Source organism: Cibotium barometz, chromosome 3, assembly GCF_041138505.1.
Source record: "Cibotium barometz isolate CiBa-2024 chromosome 3, ASM4113850v1, whole genome shotgun sequence".
Lineage (NCBI taxonomy): Eukaryota > Viridiplantae > Streptophyta > Polypodiopsida > Cyatheales > Cibotiaceae > Cibotium > Cibotium barometz.
The window spans coordinates 59,590,705-59,613,649 of NC_141048.1; the positions used below are offsets into that span (position 1 = coordinate 59,590,705).

General features: G+C 46.0%; 1 protein-coding gene across 1 annotated transcript in view; it reads left to right on the top strand.

The window, feature by feature from the left end:
• The window catches only part of LOC147640330 (RNA-binding KH domain-containing protein PEPPER-like), a 79,119-nt gene that overhangs the window by 15,739 nt on the left and 40,435 nt on the right, over window positions 1-22,945 (top strand). Inside the window, exons 2-3 of the mRNA XM_086779275.1 lie at window positions 21,852-21,959; window positions 22,055-22,282. Coding sequence (XP_086635401.1) covers window positions 21,852-21,959; window positions 22,055-22,282 — 336 coding nt within the window. The remainder of the gene's footprint in view (window positions 1-21,851; window positions 21,960-22,054; window positions 22,283-22,945) is intronic.

Consider the following 22,945-nt stretch of genomic DNA (forward strand, 5'->3'; position numbering starts at 1 on the left):
CACGATAATTGACACACAACCGAGAAGACCCATCTTTCTTCTTGACAAATAAGATCGGTGTTGCAAACGGCGACACGCTGGGCGGATGAAGCCAGATTGCAACAATTCTTGGAGTTGGCGGTCCAACTCCGATTCCATTGCCTTGGACAGGCGATACAGAAACTTGCTTGGGGGTTCCGAGCCTGGGAGGAGGTCAATCTTGTGGTCCTCCGGTCTGGATGGGGGGAGCTGGGGAGGGAGACTGTCCCGAAGAAAAATCTTCTGGAACTTTTCATGGAGAGCCGAGTACTTCTCGGAAGCACTGGCCACCGTCTGGGCTATCTGGATGTATATCATCGCACAATGTGTGCCTTTCCTTATTACTGCTCGCTTAGCCTGCAAGTGGCTTATGAGCGGAAAGTTCGGAATTCCTGGCTCACACTTAATGGTCACTGGGCGTTCGATACATTCCGATTGATCTGGAACGTGTGCTTGTCCGACTTGACATCAGGAAGAAACTTGTGAAACCACTGAATACCCAAAATTATGTCTGCTCCTACAAGAGGGGCAATCATAAAATCACGCACAAATTCTATGCCCTGATTAACTAATTTAGCACCTAGAGCTTTATACTTGACGCTCGTTGTCATGCCTGTGCTAAAACCCTCAATCTGTTTGTCCACCGAAGTCCGGACGAAACGGGCACGCCTAGCAGCCTATTCCGTGACCACATCCTCCATGCTGCCGCTGTCAAATAAGACAATGACTCTCAGGCCACCTATGTAGCCAAAGGACTCGATCAATTCGTTGCGCTCATACTCCTGGTCATGGGCGCCCTTCTGCTTATCTTCGAGCTCTCGACTAATAATTGCTCCAACTGAAGCATCGGGATTTGAAGAACTAGGGGAAGCCACTGGGGTCTGTGTGGGAGCTGAGCTCACCACGGAAGCTGTGGAGGTAGCGGCGGCAGGCTTTGGAGGCTTCTTAGGACACTCCCGAGAAGTATGTGCTTTTGTATGACACAAGAAACATCTATCCTCCTCCTTGTACTGAGAAAGCTCCTCAGCACTCAACTTGCCACCTGTCTTGCCTGCCTCCGCTTTCTAATATGGAGTAAGCTTAGACGCTTTTTGAGTTCTTGGAGCCAGAGGCTCCCAGGCTCTGTCCTGGAGAAGACCCCGTCTGGTTCTGGTCTTTTCCCCTTGAGGCAGTAGCCTTGGGAGTAGCCGGCTGGGAAGTCTTGGGCTTGCCACCATTATGCTTCATTTTTGCACTTTGCGCAAGCGAGAGTGCGTCTTCAAAGGTGGTTGGCCTAAACATACGCACCTCCCACTGGATTTGCGTGTCAAGGCCATACAAAAACTGCCCTTTCTTGTCCGAATCAGATAAGCCTAATTGCAAACATAAAGTCGAAGGACTGGTTGCGCGTTTTGACGCGCTCCCCTGAACTCGTCTTCGAGTCGCTCAAGGTAGTGGGGCGGTAGAAACCGCTGCTTAAGGTCGCGGACAAACTGGTCCCACACATAAGCTGCCATACCTAATCTGGTGTGGGCTTGAGCCCACTGAGTCCACCAAGGAATGGCCTCACCTTCCAAGTACCAACTGGCTAAGATCACTCTGTCAGTATCTGTCTTTCTAATGCGGCAAAGTAAGCTTCAAACTCATGCAACCATGAATAAAGAGTTGTGGGGTCGAGTTTACCATTATACTTACTGAAATTCATTTTCTCGGGAAAATGATTCGAGGGCGCCGCCGGTGTCAATTTGGCGTCCAAAGCTGCTAGGTAACGCTTGTGTTCCACGCGTCGCATGGCTTCGTCTTCACGTTGTCGGATCTCCAATGCACGCATCTGCAATTTAAGCAGAGAGCTCGGTTGTGGTCGTGACCCTGCGGGAGGGTCCCTCTGTCGAGAATCTGGAATCTGGGATACGGAAGGAGAGGGAGGAGGAGATGGAAAACGCGATGTTGGAGAACAAGTACGCTCTTCCAGAGCCAAAATCTGCACCTTCTGCTCTTCCAATTTGGTTGTTTGGTCTGCGATTGCTCGCATCATCTGCTAGAACATATCTGTAACACAAGCCTGGTGCCCTAGCTGGGCTGCTTGGTGCACTCTGGTCCCAAGGTTCTTGGTCTCTCTCGTCGTCGAAGCTGGCCATAGCAAGAAAACGCACTTCCTTTCTGGAGCGCAATCTGACCATCCACTATGTGTGTGGGAGACGTTCGAAGGCTTCCAGAGGCTGAAAACCAACCGTCCTTCGAGGGACGGGAGTCACTCCGAAAGGGGTAGTCCACCGGCGTCTGAAAACCAACCACACGAGCGAGAGAAAAAAAATTCTGGTTTCTTTGCTGAATCTTTGCACTTGAAGTAGGCTTTGATACCACTGGAACATGCGGAAGCTTCGGGGGAGATCGGTAACTTCAATGCTCAGAAATCAGCACACTTTTTGCGATGGAATTAACGCACAAAATTGAATGAAGATGTGCAAAAAATAGAGAGAGAGAGGGAGAGAGGAGAGGACACAGTATTGGGTCCCAAATACCTTTTGTAGGGCCCCCACCACGAATGGTGTATTTGCTTTATTAGAATGATGTAAATCTGAAAAGAAAATACAAAAATCTTGACCTTTCTTGGCTGAGAAATCTCTGCCCTTGACCTGCAGTCCTTCACCCCTTTGCGTTAGCAACTCCTTGGCTTTTCTGGCCCTTGTTTGCCTTGGCTCTTGGTGAAATATGAGATAACACAAATGGTTTATGGCTCACCCATTTATACTACTTATAAACAGCAGTCGGCCATCTTTAGTTTCTGCCCATGACTGTAAATGCAGCATTAAATGCTAGAAAAAATCAATAAAAGGTTCTTCATGGCTGGCTGGGCATTATGCGCCTGAATCTATAGGGGCTAGGCTGCTTTGGGGACTGGGCAGCTTGTATGGGCTGCCCCAAACTTGCCCTACAACCATCAGAATACTTGATGTGTTGTCGGCTGCCCCTGGCATGCCCCTAGGGCTGTCCTACAAGCTCTCCATGGCTGGTGGGTTCAGCCAGGGCCTTCCTGGCCCTCATGGGGTTGGTTTCACACTATCCCCATGCCTACACTAGGACTTGGGGTAGCCCTATGGGCTAGCCCCTTTTTCTAAAAGCAAACCCTAACTATCTACACAATGATTTGGCATCTGGTACCATACCTGATACATAGAATCATTGACATCATTCCAGAGGGAGACTCACAGCGCGGACTGGCACTCTTTCATGTGCAGGACAATGCACACTTGACCTTGGACTCTTGTGCAGGACAATGCACACCTGACCTCGGACAACTGGCATGGATCCCTGGTTGACTCGTCCCGGACTGGGCTCACATGGGACCAGTTTACCATCCCAGGTCCTGCACCTTCTGTACAGATATGTCGACGTGGCATCCAAGTGCGGGATGCACGTGACATGTGCTCCCGAGTATGTTTTAGCTTTTCGACTGGTAGTGGATAAAACGCAAGCCATCCCGGTGGTTTCACATGCCCGAAGTTATCTTTGTCGACCTACACCACGTCGTTACTACCAACAGACTCCATGTAAACACTATCCTCTGAATCCATATGTTCAAAGTGAACATCGTCGACCGACTCCATGTCATTATTGCCGATGGATTCCATATAAACACTATTATGTGAATCCATGAAGTTCCGCTTAAACTTGCGTACTTTTTTGGAAAAAGTGATAGTAAAGGCTTGCGGGTTGAGAAAAAGTGGTTTCTCTCTCCTTCTCTTGTGCTGTTTTTCTGCACTGTTCTTGCTCAAGTGTTTCCAGATTTTGTCATCATCTCCGCTGCGTATTTTGACATTGTATCACAGCCCTAGGCTCTTGATAGATCTTGGGAGTTGTGGGAGCAAGAGTGGGACTGTTGCGTTGCTAATTGGTGGATTGTTCGGAAAGAGGAGAAGCAAGAGGACGGCGGGCTGATTTGCTGGACAGCTGTCAAATCCCCATCGGATCTCCTCGTAGAACGCTCTTGATTCGAGACTCGAACCCTGCAAACAAACAAACAAACAAGAAGGGGATGCAGGCCTGACTCACCTCCCAACCATGACCAAGCCCACAGTCTTGGCTGTTCCCACCGAGCCACAAGCTGAGCTAACTAGGTTGACGTATTGACCAGCCTCTACCTCGTGACGTCCCATACCGCCACGAAGCTACCCTCGCGGGCCTCGAGACTGCTGTCGGCCTCGGCTGCATAAAGCAGGTGCACGTTTGCACTAGATCCAGGCTCCAGACCATAGAGCTCTCACAAACTCGCGAGACTCTCTGTATGACTAATGACTAACCTTGGCCACCCTTTTATAGGCTCTTGGCTGGTCATCGGGCGTCCATACTTGGGTGCCCGCCCGCTAGTCTATCCCTAACTCAGCTCTCCAATATGCCTGCCTAGCTCCAAGCTTCCCCAAACCTCGAAGCTAGTCTTGCGTGCGTGTAGCACACGGTAGATACACACTGTGTACATGACATACTCCCCTTCCTCTAAGAGCTCACTCCTGAGCTCACTAAAAAGCCAGGGTAATCTCTCTGAAGAGTAGTTAATGTCTCCCATGTAGCGTCCTCCTCAACACGATCCTTCTACTTGATCTTGTATTCCGTGATAAGCGTATTACGCAATCTTCTTTCACAAAATCCAAGAATCTTTTCAGGCTCGTGCGGAACAGATGTCATGTCCTCGACATGTATAATTTCTTGAGGAGTAACTCTGATCTGTTCCACCCAGTACTTCCTTAAGTCTACTGACATGAAATACAGGATGAACTTTCACATGAGAAGGCAAATCCAATTCATATGCAACTGAACCAATCCGTCGTGTAATACGAAATGGTCCACAGTATCTAGGGGATAATTTCGGAGATCGATGTGTCCGTAAAGTCTCGGAATCTTTCGAAACTCGCAAATACACCACTTCAGAGAACTCTCTGGGTGAACGATGTCTATTAGAATAAAATCTGTCTTGGTCTTGAGCACTTCTAAAAATTCCTTCGCAACTTGTAACATTTCTTGCATATCTTGCAAAAAATTACGTGCTGCATCATGCTGAAGTCCTGAGAATCCTATAGTAACAAGTAATCTAGGTTGAAAACCATACATAAGTATGAAAGGACTAAAACGTGTACTCGTATGCTTAGTACTGTTATATGCAAATTCTAACATAGGAAGATAATACTCCCATGAAATATGTCTTTTGGATACATATGCTCCAAGCATATCCTCCAAAATCTGATTCACTCTTTCAGTCTGGCCATCAGATTGAGGATGATCAGAGGAACTCAAATTCAAAGTTGTTTTCAACTTCTCAAAAACAAGTTTCCAAAAATCACTCGTAAACTTAGAGTCCCTATCACTGACTATGTCCTGCGGTAACCCGTACAGTCTAAACAATTGCTCGATAAACTGCCGTGCTAATTGCGTAGCTGTAATAATCTTCTGGGTCGGTAAAAATCTAGCCATTTTTGTCAAGCGATCTACCACAACCCAAATAGAATCGTGGCCTTGATGTGTTCTTGGCAATCCGGTAATAAAATCCATGGAAATACTTTCCCATTTATTACCTGGGATTTGCAAAGGATGCAACAACCCAGCCTGTCTAAAGCGTTCAGCTTTATTTGCCTGACAAATTTGACACTTGAGAACATAATCTTCTACATATCCTTTCATCTTTGGCCAATAAAAAGTGTGTTTCACTAACGATAGTGTCCTGTGTACCCCAGGGTGTCCAGCAGAAAGGGCCACGTGACACTCCTTAAGAATCTTGGACCTAATGTCCGGGATATGTGGTACACAAATTTTGTCATTACGGAATAGTAAACCATTCCGAATCATCCACTGGCCTCCTGCACAGTGCAGCCTGAATGGTAGACCGCTCAGTCATTGAGTCTTGGTCAATCAATGAGCTCTCGTCCTGGATCTTCTGCCAAAATGGACCAAAATAACTATCATTCCTGCAAAGCCCTCTCAATGACTGAAATAAGTCAATAGAAATCTCGGTGAACGACAAAGTATTCATCTCTCTAATTCGACTAAGCGCATCGTCAACACTATTCATGGACCCTTTCGGATAACGAATCTCAAAATCAAAATGTTGCATTAACTTAGCCCAACGAGCTCTCCTTTCTCTCAAATCATCCGCATCACACACATACTTGATTGACTGATGATCAGTCAATACCACAAACTTGGAGCCATATAAATTATGTCTCCAAACCTTGAGAGCATGAATCACAGCATAAAGCTCCTTCTCAAGGGTTGGCCAACGAGATTGAGTGTCGTCTAGCTTTTTACTTTCAAAAGCAACTGGTCTATCATCTTGAAATAGAGCAGCCCTGATAGCATAGTCACTGGCATCGGTTTCAAGAACATAAGGCCGACTAGGATCAGGTAATGCTAAGATAGGTGCTTCCTTGACTTTATCTTTCAAAAGTCTGAAGGCTATATCTAGATTTTTATTCCAAATGATAGGCTGATTTGACTTACGTCCACGACCTTTCAATAAGTCGGTCATCGGTAGTGTGAGCTGAGAGTACTCCCGTACATATTTCCGAAGAAAAACAACAAAACTGAGAAAAGAACGAAGTTGTTTCACTGCACGCGGTATAGGCCAGTCCAGAACATTTTGAACTCGATCATAGTCAATGCTTAATCCATCTCGAGTGATCTTGTGTCCCAAGTAAATGATGTCGGTCATAAAGAACTCACATTTACTTAATTTAGTATATAGTCGATTTTGTCTTAAAATAGATAAGACAATCGTGAGGTGTCTAACATGATCCTCAAGAGTACAACTATATATCAAAATATCATCCAGGAACACCACCACAAATTTTTCCAAATGTTCACGAAAAAGATCGTTCATCATTTACTGGACAGTGGCTGGAGCATTGGTTAACCCAAAAGGTAATACGAGAAACTCGTAATGGCCATACCTAGTCCGAAAGGTGGTCCTTTCGACACGCCTTTAATGAATATGTATCTGGTGATAGCCAGTACGTAAATCTATCTTCGTGAAATATTTCGCTCCGCTAACCGGTCAATTAGGTCATCTGATCTAGGGAGAGGATATCGGTTCTTAATTGTCAGCTTGTTCAATCTCTTTTAATCTATACACATTCTCCAAGTGTTGTCCTTCTTTCTCCTAAGCAACATAGGTGCATCCCAAGGTGATTTACTTGGACGGATCTGGCCCATCCTCAGATAATATTCGAGTTGTTTAGCCAACTCATCTTCCTCAGCTTGGCTCATCCGGTAAGGTGGAATACTGACAGGATGAGCACCAGGGATCAAGTCAATACAATGATCTACTGCCTGTTCTGTTGGGGTAAAGGCGTTATGCCCACCCTTATAGTGTGTACAAGCCCATAAGTTATAGTACATAGTACACTTAGTACTTTTAATGTACTAAGTGCACTATGTGTACTAGTGCAATATACATGTGTGATAGGGGAGTCACACACTCATGCCTCATGAGTTGACTTATCCCCACAACTCTCTCTCTCTCTCTCCCTTGTGCTTCTCTGTGTATGTCTCCCACATAACCTAACCCTAACTATCATCAGCATCATCAACTGGTATCAGAGCCCTTAGTGATCCCTCCCTTCCTCTTCTCCTTGATGGTAGCAAGGAGTCAGGCGCAGCAAGGCATCAGCACATTATTGTCGCTAGAGGGAGGGCCATCGCTGGTGAGCAAGGAGCACCTGGCAGAAGTGTCAACAGGCGTCGTATCATCAGCATCATCAACACAGTGTCATCATCAACTGCAGACGGAAGGTTGTAGACGAACAGCGCCATTCATAGCCTTAGCAAACATCCGACGTGAGCGAAGAAGCGTCATCAGTAAGTGAAGGCGCTAGGTGACGAAGGCACCCGAGTAGTCGACAAGCTTGTAGCGCTGGGCGTAGATGCGCTAGGCGAAAGCAACACAGGCGAAGGCTACTAATCAAGTCGTCAACAGGCTACTGGCGTAGAAGGCGAACAAGGCGCCGGCTGTGCGAACTCAGGCGAACCTGCGCGAACCCAACGCAAAGAGGATAAACCAATTCGAAGAGACCCTTTCTGGCGCCTCACGCCTCGCCAAGGTCCCTACTATCACCTTGTCCAGCACATACGGTGAGTACAACAGGGCAGTCGGGTACAGCACAGTAGCCTGTAGCGAAGTCGACTTGCCTGCAGAAGTTGATAAGCCAGGCTGCTGCAGCCAGGCGCCTCCTGTAAGGCCACGCTCTGCAGTCAGCCAGCAAAGAGGCGACTCAACAGCCACGTGTCCTCTACAGCACCAGCAGCAGCTAATTATCCACACGAATCAGCACTCAAATCAGAATTGCCCCTCAAATTCAGCCTGCAGACAGAGAAAAATCAGAAAATTACAAGGTATTTTCCTTAAATTTTTTTTTGGGATTTGCAATTGAGCAAGTACAATCAACAATTGAGCAGGTACAGGTGCCCAATTGCTCAATTTTGAGCAAAATTGGCAAAATTGGGTGACATTGGTCACAATCAGGATCAATTTGCAGGAAATTGGTCACAATCAGGATCAATTTGCAGGAAATTGGATGTTGAAATTTGGGGCTTTTGATGTAATTGTGCAATTAAGCACTCATACATGCTGTATGATGTGAAAAATCGCACATTTGGGCAAAATTGCAGCAAATTGCAGTGCAAATCAAGGGGCTTTTGTGCCGATTTGGTTGATTTGCATGCAGGCAATCGCATTTGATGCTGTGGATAATGTGTTGATGCCTTACAAGCACTCAATGTGCCTGTAAATCAAGGGGCTTTCATGTATTTGATGTGTATGTGGCCAGGGGGAAGCATCGTGAACACTCTGGATGCCTTCATGTGCGTCAATGTACCATGTATGATCAGAAATTGATCTTAAATCAAGGGGCTTTTCAAGTTTTTATGCTTGTTGAGCTTGGCAAAGCAGCAGGCAAGACATTTATGCCTTGAATCCTCAAAAATCAGCTTGCAGTCAAGGGGCTTTTGCCCAATTTCTGTTCGGGACTGTTGTATGCAGTGTTCGGGACTGTAAAAGTCTGATTTTCACTCATTTGGACAGCCAGGAGAGCATTTATTGCTATTGTACCTGTTGGTACAGATTTGGCATAGCTTTGTGCAAGTTTTGGCATGGCTGTACACTGTTTTGAGTGACCAAAAGGTTCAATTTCAGCTGCTGTACTTGCCGGTACAGGTTTGGTACATCATTGGTGAGCACTTGGTACTGCTGTACAGTACTTTGGAAGGGCAAAAGAGCACATTTAAGGTGCTGTCCAAAATCTGCAGCAACCAGATTTTGGTGATTTCATCACATAAAGCGGGAGAAAAGTTGCATTCTTGCTTCCGCAGTGGGAGATAAAGCTTGGGAGAACAACTGTGAGCACTTTGTGTGCTTTTGGTGCAGTGTTTGCACATTTGCAGGGAGTCAGGCATTGACAGGTTGCATTTTGCTATGGCAACCACAGGTGAGAGCTCTTCATTGCTTCACATCAAGAAGCTTGAAGGCTCGCATAATTATGATATTTGGCAAACCCAATGCTACAATGTGTTGCTCCAGAAAAAGCAGCACAAGCCTATCAAAGAAAGGGGTGTAATGCCCGCTTCTCTTACAGCTGAAGAGTGGGAAGATATGGATGAAGAGTGGGAAGATATGGATGAGCTGGCAAGATCTACTATCATGTTGTCTGTGTCAGACTCATTACTTTTCAGCATTCGTGAAGAGAAGACAGCTTGGGGAATGTGGTAGAGATTGCAGGACTTGTATGCCCAACAAAGTGCCTCAAGCAAAGTGTATTGGTTGAAGAAACTCATAGGCCTTCAGATGAAGGAAGGGGCTTCTATGACAGCCCATCTAAATGAGTTTAATGGTATTGTCAGCCAGGTCATTAATCAAAAGTTGGCAATGGACGATGAGTTCAAAGCCACTTTTTTGTTATGCACTTTGCCAGAGAGTTGGGACACATTCAGGACAGCCACTAGCAATTCGCATACTATGCTGTCATATGCAGATGTTGAGGGTGCTCTTCTTCAAGAAGAGATGAACAGGAAAAACAACTCTGTTGGAAAGTCCAATGCAATGAATGCACGTGGGAGATCCCAGCAAAGGGGAAAAAGCCAAGAAAGGGGAAGGAGCAAGTCTCGCTCCAAAAAGGATTTGGAATGCCATTATTGTGGCAAAAAGGGACACATTAAAAAGCAATGCTACAAATGGAAAAATGATCAAAAAGAAAAGGGAAAAGGCAAAGACAAAGAGAGAGATGAAGCCAAAGATGTAAAGCCAAAGGGCAAAAGTGGAGTCAAGATTGAAGAAATCAATGTGTCACATGCAGGTGGCAGTGAGGATGAGGTCCTCTTTACGTCTTCACTTGATGCCCATTCACTTCTTACAGGTGGTCATGGTATGCACTCATGGATCATTGATTCAGGTGCCTCCTTTCATGTCACAGGTTGCAGAGACTTGTTTGTCAGGTATACTGCTGGCAATGAAGGAGTGGTTTATTTGGGTGATAACCATGCATGCAAGATTCTTGGCAGAGGTGATGTGAGGCTTGTATTTTCAGATGGCTCACAGCTTATGCTCCATGATGTCAGGCATGTGCCTGAGATCAAGAAGAATCTGCTTTCTACTGGACAGCTTGATGATGCTGATTATGTTACCACATTTAGTAGTGGAAAGTGGAAAATTAGTAAGGGCTCACTGGTTGTTGCCAGAGGCTCTAAGGTGGACACTCTTTACTTTATGCATGCAGGTGTTTGTCACCATGCTAATGTAAATGCAACCGAGCTGCCGGAAATCTCTATGTGGCATAGCCGGTTGGGACACATGAGTGTCAAAGGAATGGAGCAATTGTCTCGTTTGGGTTACTTGCCTTCTCTTAAGTTTTCAAGTTTTCAGTTTTGTGAGCATTGTATATATGGTAGGCAACTACAGTGCCCCCACAAGAAAGCTCTTGGACAGAAAGATGCTGAGTTAGAGCTTGTGCATACAGATGTATGTGAGATGCCTCAGCTTTCTTTGGGAGGGGCAAAATACTTTGTGTCCTTTATAGATGATGCCACACGCAAGGTGTGGGTCTATCCTCTTCGTTTGAAGAGTGATACATTCTCAGTGTTCGAGAAGATTGTTGCTCATGTTGAGAATCAAACTGGCAAAACACTGAAGGCTTTGCGTTCCGACAATGGTGGAGAGTATATGTCCAAACAGTTTCAGGACTTTTGTGATGCTAAAGGCATCAAGAGGGAGCTCTCTACTCCTTGTGATCCTCCACAAAACGGGACAGCAGAGAGGATGAACAGGACCATACAGGAGAAGGTCCGTTCTATGTTGTCACATGCTGCATTACCTCATGGTTTTTGGGCTGAAGCTGTTATGACAGCCGTTCACCTTATAAACATGTCACCTAACACGAGGCTTGGTGGGAAAGTGCCAGAAGAAGTATGGACAGGGAAGCCTCCGTCATACAAGCACTTGAGAGTGTTTGGTTGCGTTGCGTACGTGCACATATGCAGGGAAATGCGCACCAAACTTGATCCTAAGTCTCACAAATGCATATTCCTAGGATATGGTGACAGAGGTGAAATGGGGTATAGACTTTGGGATCCCATGAATAGAAAGATTATACGCAGCAACGATGTCATTTTTGATGAAACATGCATGTATAAGGAGCCTGCAAGGCAACAGGAGCCTGGCAGAGTCATCTTTGATGATGATGGACATCATGGACAACAACAAAGGGCTGTAAATCAGCCATTACAGCAGGAAAACCAGCCCTTAAATGGTGCTGAAAATGGTCCAAATGGACAGCCAGACATGGCAGAAGATATCCCTATGGATATACCACAGTTGGAGGAGATACCGGGCATGATATTTCAGCCTTATGGCATGGAACAGGAGCCACCAATGGGTGATATGCAGGCTGGACAGCAACCTGCAAATGATGGTTATTGGGTACGGAGGTCCACAAGACCCTCCAGAGCCCCTGACAGGTTTGTTCCAAGGGTTGACTACTTGATGCTCACTGACTGTGGGGAGCCCTCATGTTATAAGGAGGCTTTACAGAGGGCAGACAAGGCTCTTTGGGAGCGTGCCATGAAGTCAGAGATGGATTCTCTGCATAAAAATGAAACATGGAAGTTGGTGCATTTGCCTGCAGGCAAGAAGGTTTTGCCATGCAAGTGGGTATACAGGCTCAAAGTTGCACCAGATGCAAAGCCAAGATACAAAGCCAGGTTAGTGGCTAAGGGCTTTAAGCAGGAATATGGTGTGGACTTTGATGAGATCTTCTCTCCAGTGGTCAAAATGACCACACTTAGAGCTGTGTTAGCTTTGGTTGCACATGATGATCTGGACTTGATTCAGATGGATGTGAAGACTGCTTTTCTTCACGGTGATCTCCATGAGGAGATATATATGCAGCAGCCAGAGGGTTATGCAGTGAGTGGAAAGGAGAAGCTTGTATGCAAGCTGAAAAAGAGTCTTTATGGGCTCAAACAGGCACCAAGAGAATGGTATCATAAATTTGATACATTCATGAAATCTCAGAAATTCAGGAGAAGTGACATAGATCACTGCTTGTACACCAAGAAAGCTTTGGATGGCAGTCTATTGATTCTCATCTTGTATGTTGATGATATGTTGATTGCCGGGAAATCTCGTAAGGAGATGGATACCTTGAAGCAGAGGCTGCATCAAACCTTTGATATGAAGGATTTGGGTGATGCAAATCACATTTTGGGTATGCGGATACTTCGGGACAGAAATCAGCATGTGTTGTATTTGTCTCAGAAGGAATACATTGGCAAAGTCTTGCAGAGGTTCAATATGGACGGGGGGAAGAAAGCTAGTACCATGACAGCCATGGGCAAGCCCACAGTCTTGGCTGTCCCCACCGCGTCACGAGCTGAGCTAATTAGGTTGACGTACCGACCATCCTCTACCTCGTGACGTCCCATACCGCCACGAAGCTACCCTCGCGGGCCTCGAGACTGCCGCCGGCCTCGGTTGCATAAAGCAGGTGCACGTCTGCACTAGATCCAGGCTCCAGACCATAGAGCTCTCACAAACTCGCGAGACTGTCTATATGACTAATGACTAACCTTGGCCACCCTTTTATAGGCTCTTGGCCGGTCATCGGGCGTCCATACTTGGGTGCCTGCCCGTTAGTCTATCCCTAACTCAGCTCACCAATCTGCCTGCCTAGCTCCAAGCTTCCCCAAACCTCGAAGCTAGTCTTGCGTGCGTGTAGCACACAGTAGATACACACTGTGCACATGAGAACAGCCACTTGTAGGTGTAAGTTCTTCTTTGTTCCCACCCACCTACCCTTTTTCAGTTACATCCCGGCGTACAGGTGGAGTTTGATGAGCATTTTGTTGCTCTCCGGGACAAGGCAACATGCCAGGTAGTTTGGGAAGGCAGAGTGGAGAATGGAGTTTACAAACTTTCAACACTCTCTCTCCCAGGTCCTCAGTTTTGTGATGAGTGGCAGTCTAGTAATGGCCACTTGAGTGTGGATACTATCTAAATAGATCTATGATGTTGTCCTAGATGAAGATCCTTCTCGGGATGAGATGGATGGGCTGAATGCTGATGCTGAGGACTGTTCCTTGCTCCAATGCTGAGGTCCACCCTTCGATGCCTACTTCCCTCTATGTAGGAGGTAGGAATGATGAACTATATGCTGAATATGCTGCCTATGGTGCTGAATATGCTGATTTGATGACTATATGCTGGATGAACTGTTGTCCCACTGACTTTCCCTTGTCTCCTAGGAAGGAAACACTGAAGGGAAGCTTGGACCTGATGTATGCTGAGAACGCTGATGAATTGATGCTCTCCTTGTTGCCTGGGAAGGAAACACTGAGGAGATGGATGATCTATGAACTGAACTGAGATATGATGGACTGAATGGATGCGCTTCTTATATATATGTGGGAATGATGCTGGTCGGCCAGCTATTAAGCTGTCCGCCAGCTCCTATATGCTCACGACTTGCCATAAATACCCTGAAGACTGTCGGCTGCCCATAATGTGCTGTTGGCTGGTCATCATGTGCTGTCGGCTGGTGCTAACAGCCCCGACCTGATGCAACTAAATGCCTTACATGCTCATGAAGACTAAGGTGCTGATGTTGGTGCTGAAACACCCCCATATACATGCTTATGTTGATATATGCCTGAATAATACTTAAATGTCCTGTTTAATGCTTGATGATGCCGTGCCGCTTGTGCGCCTGATGGGTGTGCACGTGACATTCCCCTCTGCTAAACTGTTGTTAGGTGGTATACCTGGCAACCTTTCGACTCCTCTGGTGATCCTTCTCCACTGAAACCACTGCCCCCTTCTGACTTCTTTTGCCGGGATTGAGGTCGACTGTAGGAGTTGAATCCTTTGAGCCAAAGACTTGTCTACTGCGGGAACTGAATGGCAAATGTTGCTAAAACTGCTTGGAAATACCTCAGTCACCCTTGACTTGTCTGTGGAATCCTTTCACCCACCATCTCCGTCGTTTTCCTGAACCTCTGAACTTCTTGAGGCAGTGTTGGAGCAAACTTCCGTCTTCTTCTTTGGAAGAGAACCCCCTGTTGTTGTCAGTTGAAGCCCAAAACTTTATGTACTCCTTTGATGATGGATGTCATTCTTCGCCAGAGAATTCATGGGTAAACATGTATGCCTTGCAGATGCAAGACTGACTGCTAAGATGTCTGCTATGCAAGCCATGTGAAACCCTATATGCTGTGCAAGAATGCAGATGGATGGGTTACTAATGCATGCCTAAGGGGAAATCCCTAAGGATGGCCTGCAAGATTTTGAGGAAGCGATTAACATGATGTCTGACTGAATGACTGATGGAATGAAAATGATCTAAGGCTGGTTACCCTGTAACGCTCTGATACCAATGTGACATGTGAGAGATTGACCGTCGTAAACACAACCTTAGGCTAACTAAACTTCACTTAATGATGCTTAAGAGATAGACAAATAGTGTCAATGCAATGCAATGTAGCTATATTAGATGAATGGGTTTACAATGAGATCTAAATAGATCTATGATGCTGTCCTAGATGAAGATCCTTCTCGGGATGAGATGGATGGGCTGAATGCTGATGCTGAGGACTGTTCCTTGCTCCAATGCTGAGGTCCACCCCTCGATGCCGGCTTCCCTCTATGTAGGAGGTAGGAATGATGAACTATATGCTGAATATGCTGCCTATGGTGCTGAATATGCTGATTTGATGACTATATGCTGGATGAACTGCTGTCCCACTGACTTTCCCTTGTCTCCTGGGAAGGAAACACTGAAGGGAAGCTTGGACCTGATGTATGCTGAAAGCGTTGATGAACTGATGCTGAACTAATGCTCTCCTTGTTGCCTGGGAAGGAAACGCTGAGGAGATGGATGATCTATGAACTGAACTGAGATATGATGGACTGAATGGATGCGCTTCTTATATATATGTGGGAATGATGCTGGTCGGCCAGCTATTAAGCTGTCCGCCAGCTCCTATATGCTCACGACTTGCCATAAATACCCTGAAGACTGTCGGCTGCCCATAATGTGCTGTTGGTTGGTCATCATGTGCTGTCGGCTGGTGCTAACAGCCCCGACCTGATGCAACTAAATGCCTTACATGCTCATGAAGACTAAGGTGCTGATGTTGGTGCTGAAACACCCCCATATACATGCTTATGTTGATATATGCCTGAATAATACTTAAATGTCCTGTTTAATGCTTGATGATGCCGTGCCGCTTGTGCGCCTGATGGGTGTGCACGTGACATTCCCCTCTGCTAAACTGTTGTTAGGTGGTATACCTGGCAACCTTTCGACTCCTCTGGTGATCCTTCTCCACTGAAACCACTGCCCCCTTCTGACTTCTTTTGCCGGGATTGAGGTCGACTATAGGAGTTGAATCCTTTGAGCCAAAGACTTGTCTACTGCGGGAACTGAATGGCAAATGTTGCTAAAACTGCTTGGAAATACCTCAGTCACCCTTGACTTGTCTGTGGAATCCTTTCACCCACCATCTCCGTCGTTTTCCTGAACCTCTGAACTTCTTGAGGCAGTGTTGGAGCAAACTTCCGTCTTCTTCTTTGGAAGAGAACCCCCTGTTGTTGTCAGTTGAAGCCCAAAACTTTATGTACTCCTTTGATGATGGATGTCATTCTTCGCCAGAGAATTCATGGGTAAACATGTATGCCTTGCAGATGCAAGACTGACTGCTAAGATGTCTGCTATGCAAGCCATGTGAAACCCTATATGCTGTGCAAGAATGCAGATGGATGGGTTACTAATGCATGCCTAAGGGGAAATCCCTAAGGATGGCCTGCAAGATTTTGAGGAAGCGATTAACATGATGTCTGACTGAATGACTGATGGAATGAAAATGATCTAAGGCTGGTTACCCTTTAACGCTCTGATACCAATGTGACATGTGAGAGATTGACCGTCGTAAACACAACCTTAGGCTAACTAAACTTCACTTAATGATGCTTAAGAGATAGACAAATAGTGTCAATGCAATGCAATGTAGCTATATTAGATGAATGGGTTTACAATGAGATCTAAATAGATCTATGATGCTGTCCTAGATGAAGATCCTTCTCGGGATGAGATGGATGGGCTGAATGCTGATGCTGAGGACTGTTCCTTGCTCCAATGCTGAGGTCCACCCCTCGATGCCGGCTTCCCTCTATGTAGGAGGTAGGAATGATGAACTATATGCTGAATATGCTGCCTATGGTGCTGAATATGCTGATTTGATGACTATATGCTGGATGAACTGCTGTCCCACTGACTTTCCCTTGTCTCCTGGGAAGGAAACACTGAAGGGAAGCTTGGACCTGATGTATGCTGAAAGCGTTGATGAACTGATGCTGAACTAATGCTCTCCTTGTTGCCTGGGAAGGAAACGCTGAGGAGATGGATGATCTATGAACTGAACTGAGATATGATGGACTGAATGGATGTGCTTCTTATATATATGTGGGAATGATGCTAGTCGGCCAGCTTGTGCTGTCGGCTGGTCGTCATGTGCTGTCGGCTGGTGCTAACATTCCTGACCTGATGCAACTAAATGCCTTACATGCTCATGAAGACTAAGGTGTTGATGCTGGTGCTAAAACACCCCCATATACATGCTTATGCTGATATATGCCTGAATAATACTTAAATGTCCTGTTTAACGCTTGATGACACTTGATGGGTGTGCACATGACATCTTTCCAAGGGGATCTATTGGAAAGCCAGGCAGGTGGCAGTTGATTACTTGCATAAGGAGGTGGATGTTGCACATTCTCTAGGCTTTGTGGTTCCGGATTCAGAGGGGGTGGTCAACAGGTTTCAGAAGGCCTTGCGTGGTCTTCAATAGGTTTCCAGGACTTTGCTTCCCACCGTAACAGGTGTTGATCCTTGTGATGAGCAGTGTGATGCCTCTTTGACTCGGAAGCAGAATGGTTCATTGATTTGGTTGATGGATACCAGATTGGACGGGAGCTTCCTGATGAGGCTGTTGAGCTCATGGTTTGCAGATGACTCTTTGGGAGGCAGGATTATGTATCTTGTGGTTTCTGCAGCATGCGAAGGATCATGGACTCTTTTACTCAGGAGGGGGATTGATGGATGGAGTCTGACTCCAAGGTTGGAGTTACTCAGATTGGGGAGAAGATCTAGACACGAGGAGCTCTACTTCAGGCCCAGGAGCAGTTTTATGGAGTCATCTATTGCCTTGTCGTCAACAGAGGCAGAGTACCGGGCTGCTTGTGGTGTTGCTTGTGAGGCGGTGAGGTTGTAGAGGTTGCATGGCAGGAATGGGCTTCCACTAAAGGAACCCACGGTCATGCAAAGGCACTTTGTTCGTGAGAAGATTGTTGCTGATGACATCTTGCTAGAGTTCTGCTCGACGGAGGACAGTACGGTGGACCTCTTCACGTAGTCGCTATCTCAGGCTTTGCTCAGGCGGCACTCCAGCTCCCTGTGGTTGGTTTCACAGCCTGGAACTGAGAGGGAGTGTTAGAAGTCATCTCCTGTCTTTACTGATACACCAGGGCCTCTGTTGTGGGTGTGCCTGCCCTTGTAGGTGTTTTCTCATTTTTCCTCACTCCCCGTATTTTTCCCCCATTTTTCTGTGGCTTGGGGGGCAGCCTTGAGGTGGCAGGAGGTCCTAGTTTTTGGTCGACTGCATTTGAGTGATTATTGGTGTTGGCCGATTCTATGTGGACACCTGGACACCTTCTTGATGTTGGTTGACAGTATACAGGGCTGGCCGACTGGGCATTATGCTGGTCGTGGAGATTGGACCCCTGTCGGCTGTCCTACGATAGGCCGACTGCTGTTTGGGGGCCATATAAAATGGCCCCACAGCCCTTGCCACATTTGTGTCTTGTACTGTGTTGTATTCCGGGATCTTCTTGTGTATATAGAGCAGAGTTACACGCCTCTATCTCTCTCCTTCTCTTGTGCTGTTTTTCTGCATTGTTCTTGCTCAAGTGTTTCCAGATTTTGTCATCATCTCCGCTGCGTATTCTGACAAAGCTATGGTATGTCCTCCTTGATTTAGGACAGTCCCAATGCAACTTCCGGATGCATCACACTCCACACAGAAAGGTTTTTGCAAGTCTGGGATGTCTTAACATAGGCCCACTCATAATGGCATCCTTGAGGCGAAAGTGTCTTTCTCATTAACCGTCCATTTGAAGACTGCCTTCTTCTTAGTGAGCTCATGCAATGGCGAAGCAATGCATGCAAAGTGCCTGATAAAATGCCTGTAATGAGCGTAAACCCAAAAAGCTTCGTACTTCATGTATGGAAGATAGCTCAGGACAATTCTGAATGGCTTCAATCTTTGCAAGATCTATCCTGACACCATCCTTTGATACCATGTGCCCCAAATAATGAATCTCTGGGAGGAAAAATTCACTCTTCTTTGCATTGATAAAGAGCTTGTGCTTATGAAGCTCTTCAAACACAATAGCCAAGTGCTGGCGATGTTCTTGCTTATTCTTGGAAAATACCATGATATCATCGAAAAACATACCTGTGAATTTCCGATGCTCACGAAGAGATTCATCATTCTTTTAAATGTGGCTGGGGCATACGGGAGACGAAGGGGGCTGTTTTGATCAGCAGGCGCATATCCCTTGGGCGGCTGCTCTCTCTCTCTCTCTCTCTCTCTCTCTCCATCTCCTCTCAACGCTGGCCGTACAGTTCTCTTTCTCTCTCCTACAGAATTGGCCGTAAAGCAGGCGCAGCTGGTGGTCTTGAGGCGCTGGCCATACAGTGCATATTCTCTCCTTATTTCTGTGCGCTGGCCGTACAGCTGACTGCAGGTGTTCCTTGTGATGCCGTACAGTAGCAGTGCTGCCCTCTTATCTGGTGGCTGTCCTCAGCTTGTTTTCTACAGAAGAGGCCATAGAGAATGGGCCGTACAGCTGCTGGTTTCTTCTCTCCATTCTGGCCGTGTTTGGGGATGATTATGTGACTGTTTTGGGACAGTTTTGGATGGCTTTTGGTGCTGTTTTTATCTTGGCACTGGATAGATATCTGGGCAAGAGTTTTGCTGATGCTTTGCAGAAAATCCGGTGCAAGTTTGCACCCGCACCTTGGTTTCTTTCAAAAGCTTTTGTTTGAACAACGAAGTTCTGGGGGGGGGGGGGGGTTTGCTCGATGTGGTGTGGTTCTTTTCGCTGTGTCGTAGCTCTGTTTGGTATATTTGAAGTGTCTGTCTATTGTTCCTGGCCCCCCTCCGGTTACAATTCCCTTGCACATCGGGAATGGCATGCACATTTGCCTTTTGCTGCTTCTCATTGTCCTTACTCTTACGCTTAGGATACTCATGAAACATGCAATCTTTGCTACCACATGAGAAGCATTTACCCTCCTTGGCATATTGCTCCCTTTGCTCAGGAGTGAGACTAAACTTGTGCTTTTTCTGAGAGGCATTCTTGGGCTGCATATTTTCAGCCTTCCCACCACTCTTTACATCTTTTACAAAAGGTTTAGCATGTTGTCCACTCGTTTGCTGGTTATGACCAGCCCTCTCTTTGCCCTTGAAAGCATGGTCTCCTTTGCCATAGCGCTGCAATTTATGCTCCAATTGCTCGGTGGCAAGAGCGGCTGCTATATAGTCCTGCAAGATAGCATTGTGGTGAGTATCAAGACTGGACTTGTAGACCGGTTGAAGTCCAGTTTTGAACTCCCTTTAATTGTCGGGTTCACCCACAAACAAGAATGGCGAGACCTCCAAGTAGATCCTCCAAAACTTGTTTACATATGTCTGCATGGACTCATTGTCCTTCTGCGCAATCTTATCCCACTTGCTCATGATCTTCTCCACGGCATTGGGAGGCAAGAATTGTCCATAAGATCTCTTTAAAGTCTTCCCATGTTTGAACGGGGTTGCTAGAGAGCTTTTCCGCCAATGGGCAGATGAGCCCTTTAGAAACATGCTTACATGGCGAATGTTGGATTTCTCAGAGAATTCCTCATCGCTGAAGGCAAGATCAAACTGGGCTATAAAAGCCATTGCCTTGGTTGCATCATAATCATGACGAGAGGCTTCAAACTTAACAGTTTTGTCATGTGCTTTGAATTCGCCTTAGTCTTGGCTCTGCAACCTTTGGCTCTCAATGCTTGAAATGACCCTTGACTTGCCTTGCATTCATATTCTGAACTACAAGGAATAATCATGTTTATGTGGCACAAGATTAAGGCGTGCATGTGACATCCCCTCGGAAACTCCTGTGGCATTGGTCTCATCCTCTTCCATATTGGATTTAGAGAGAGAGAGACCTGAATAGCTGGCATCCTCCTTGTTGTTTGAGATCAAATCCGGTACTCCCTTTGATTCTTCCACCGCTGACATCTCGGCACCTCCCATCGCTCTACACTCCTTAATTGAGGAAGTGTCGCTCGATCCACTTCAAGTTCTGGAAGCTCTTTGGTATCCTAGGAAACTTCCTCTTGATGAGTTTCAATCTCTGATGAATTCTCCACTTTCCACACCTTTGTTCACGGAAACTTTTGCAGCACTTGTCTCATCCTAGATTTGGTGGGCATACTTGAGCTTCCCTCGACCAAAACCTCACCCCAACAGGGGTACAAACGGGAAAAAGAAGAGAGTGAAGCCCGATACAAACGGGAAGTTGAAGAGCTTTGTTGATGAGAAGGAGAAGAACGACAAGCATGGCCGACCGGCAGAAGAGATTCGGAAAGAAATCTTTGAAGATGTTGGAGAATTAAGGCAGATTTCTGAAGCAGTTGGAGAGAATAATGGCAGTCATGAGGCCAAGTACAATCAAAGAATCAGTGATGGCAGTTAAAGTTGATAAGAGTGCTGCAGTTGAAGACCAAGAACAAAGGGATACCATAGGTACACAATGGACAGTGTCGGATCCACGTATCGAGGTTGACCAAGAGGTGCAATTATTCGATTCTACAAGGCCATTCGAAAGAGGCCGTTTCTTATGTAGGTTAGACCTAGGCTAAGACTTATGCAAGTCCGAGACTACATGCAATCTATGCGATATGCAAACATGGATTGAAACCCTATAAATGCAAACCCTGAGGTGTGCATCGGATTAAGGTGTGCACGTGACAGGCACATCGAAATGACTTCATATTAACATGATGCATTGCCACATCATCACTCTATGCTGATAGGGTCCAACTCCTCATAGTTCATCTCTAGTTAGAACTTAGGGTGTTTGTCTTACTAGGCTTTCTTATAGTGATGTCAAATTCTTGTTGATGGTGATTAGTCTCACAAGCCATCAAGTATATACTCTTTTCCTCCTCATCAGTCATGACTCATTAATCTTATTTTTTGCTTAAAAATTTTGTTTTGGGCAGAAAGGTGAGGACCGTGTGATAATGATTTCTTCAAAAGAAGCGGAAACAGCCGAATCATGCTCAGCTGCCGAGCACATGCTTGTTCGAGTGGCAAGTTTGATTGTTGACGTAAGGACAGTAGGCTTGTTCTCATTTTTGGTCTTTCAATTTGGTTGGGCTGTTTTGGTAGTTTACACGAGCTCATTGCTGTCTTATTTTAACAGGAACAGGATGAAAGCAGTGCATCTGCACCGATCGGACTACAACCACAGGGTGCTACTACTAACTTAACACGTCTTGTGATTGGTCGCTCTCAAGCTGGGTGTTTGATTGGTAAAGAAGGGTCAGTCATAAAAGAAATCAGGGAGAAGAGTGGAGCAGGCGTTCGGGTTATGCCTGCAGAGCAGACACCTTTTAGCTCCTGCATGTCGGATTCCGATCGACTTGTGCAGGTGCTTTTTTTTTTTAAAAATGAGCTTGCTTAGGTGTTTAAGAATCAATTGGTTAGTTTTTGTCGTTTGAGCATGTTAGCAAGAAGCTGTGGAGAATTTAGATTTTGGGTTTTGGTACCAATAACTGCTACTTGGGAGAACATAGAAGGGAGGACACATGAGTTCACATGGAAAGGTATTATGACCTTGGCCAAGCTGCAGGCTCTCTTGCAAATCCATTTCAGTTTGTTCAAACGCTGTCAGCCACTTATGCGAATCTTCTGAGACTAACTTGTTAAGAGTCCACTACTATTGTATGCTTGTGTATGCGTGCTGTGGATGCTACACGGCACAGGTCTCTCTCGTCGGGTTGGTCTTCTTCACAAGTTCCAGTGGCTCAGGCTCTAATATTTCCTCACAAAACTCACATAAAGACCATTGTGAATCCTTTAATGTCCGTGTTGATTTTCTTGTTGAACTTGAAAGCTCATATTATATACTAGATATCTTGAGATACATTGCCTCTTTTTCAGAATGCTTTTCGGAGATTTGCATTTTCAAACTTGATCGCCCTCCTTGAATGATTATACTTATTGGCAGACACTTTCTATTCTAAACCCTCAGGGTTGCCCTCTGTTTTTTGCGTAGCCCTGGAGCTGTCTTGAAGGGGCTTTCATTGGCCAT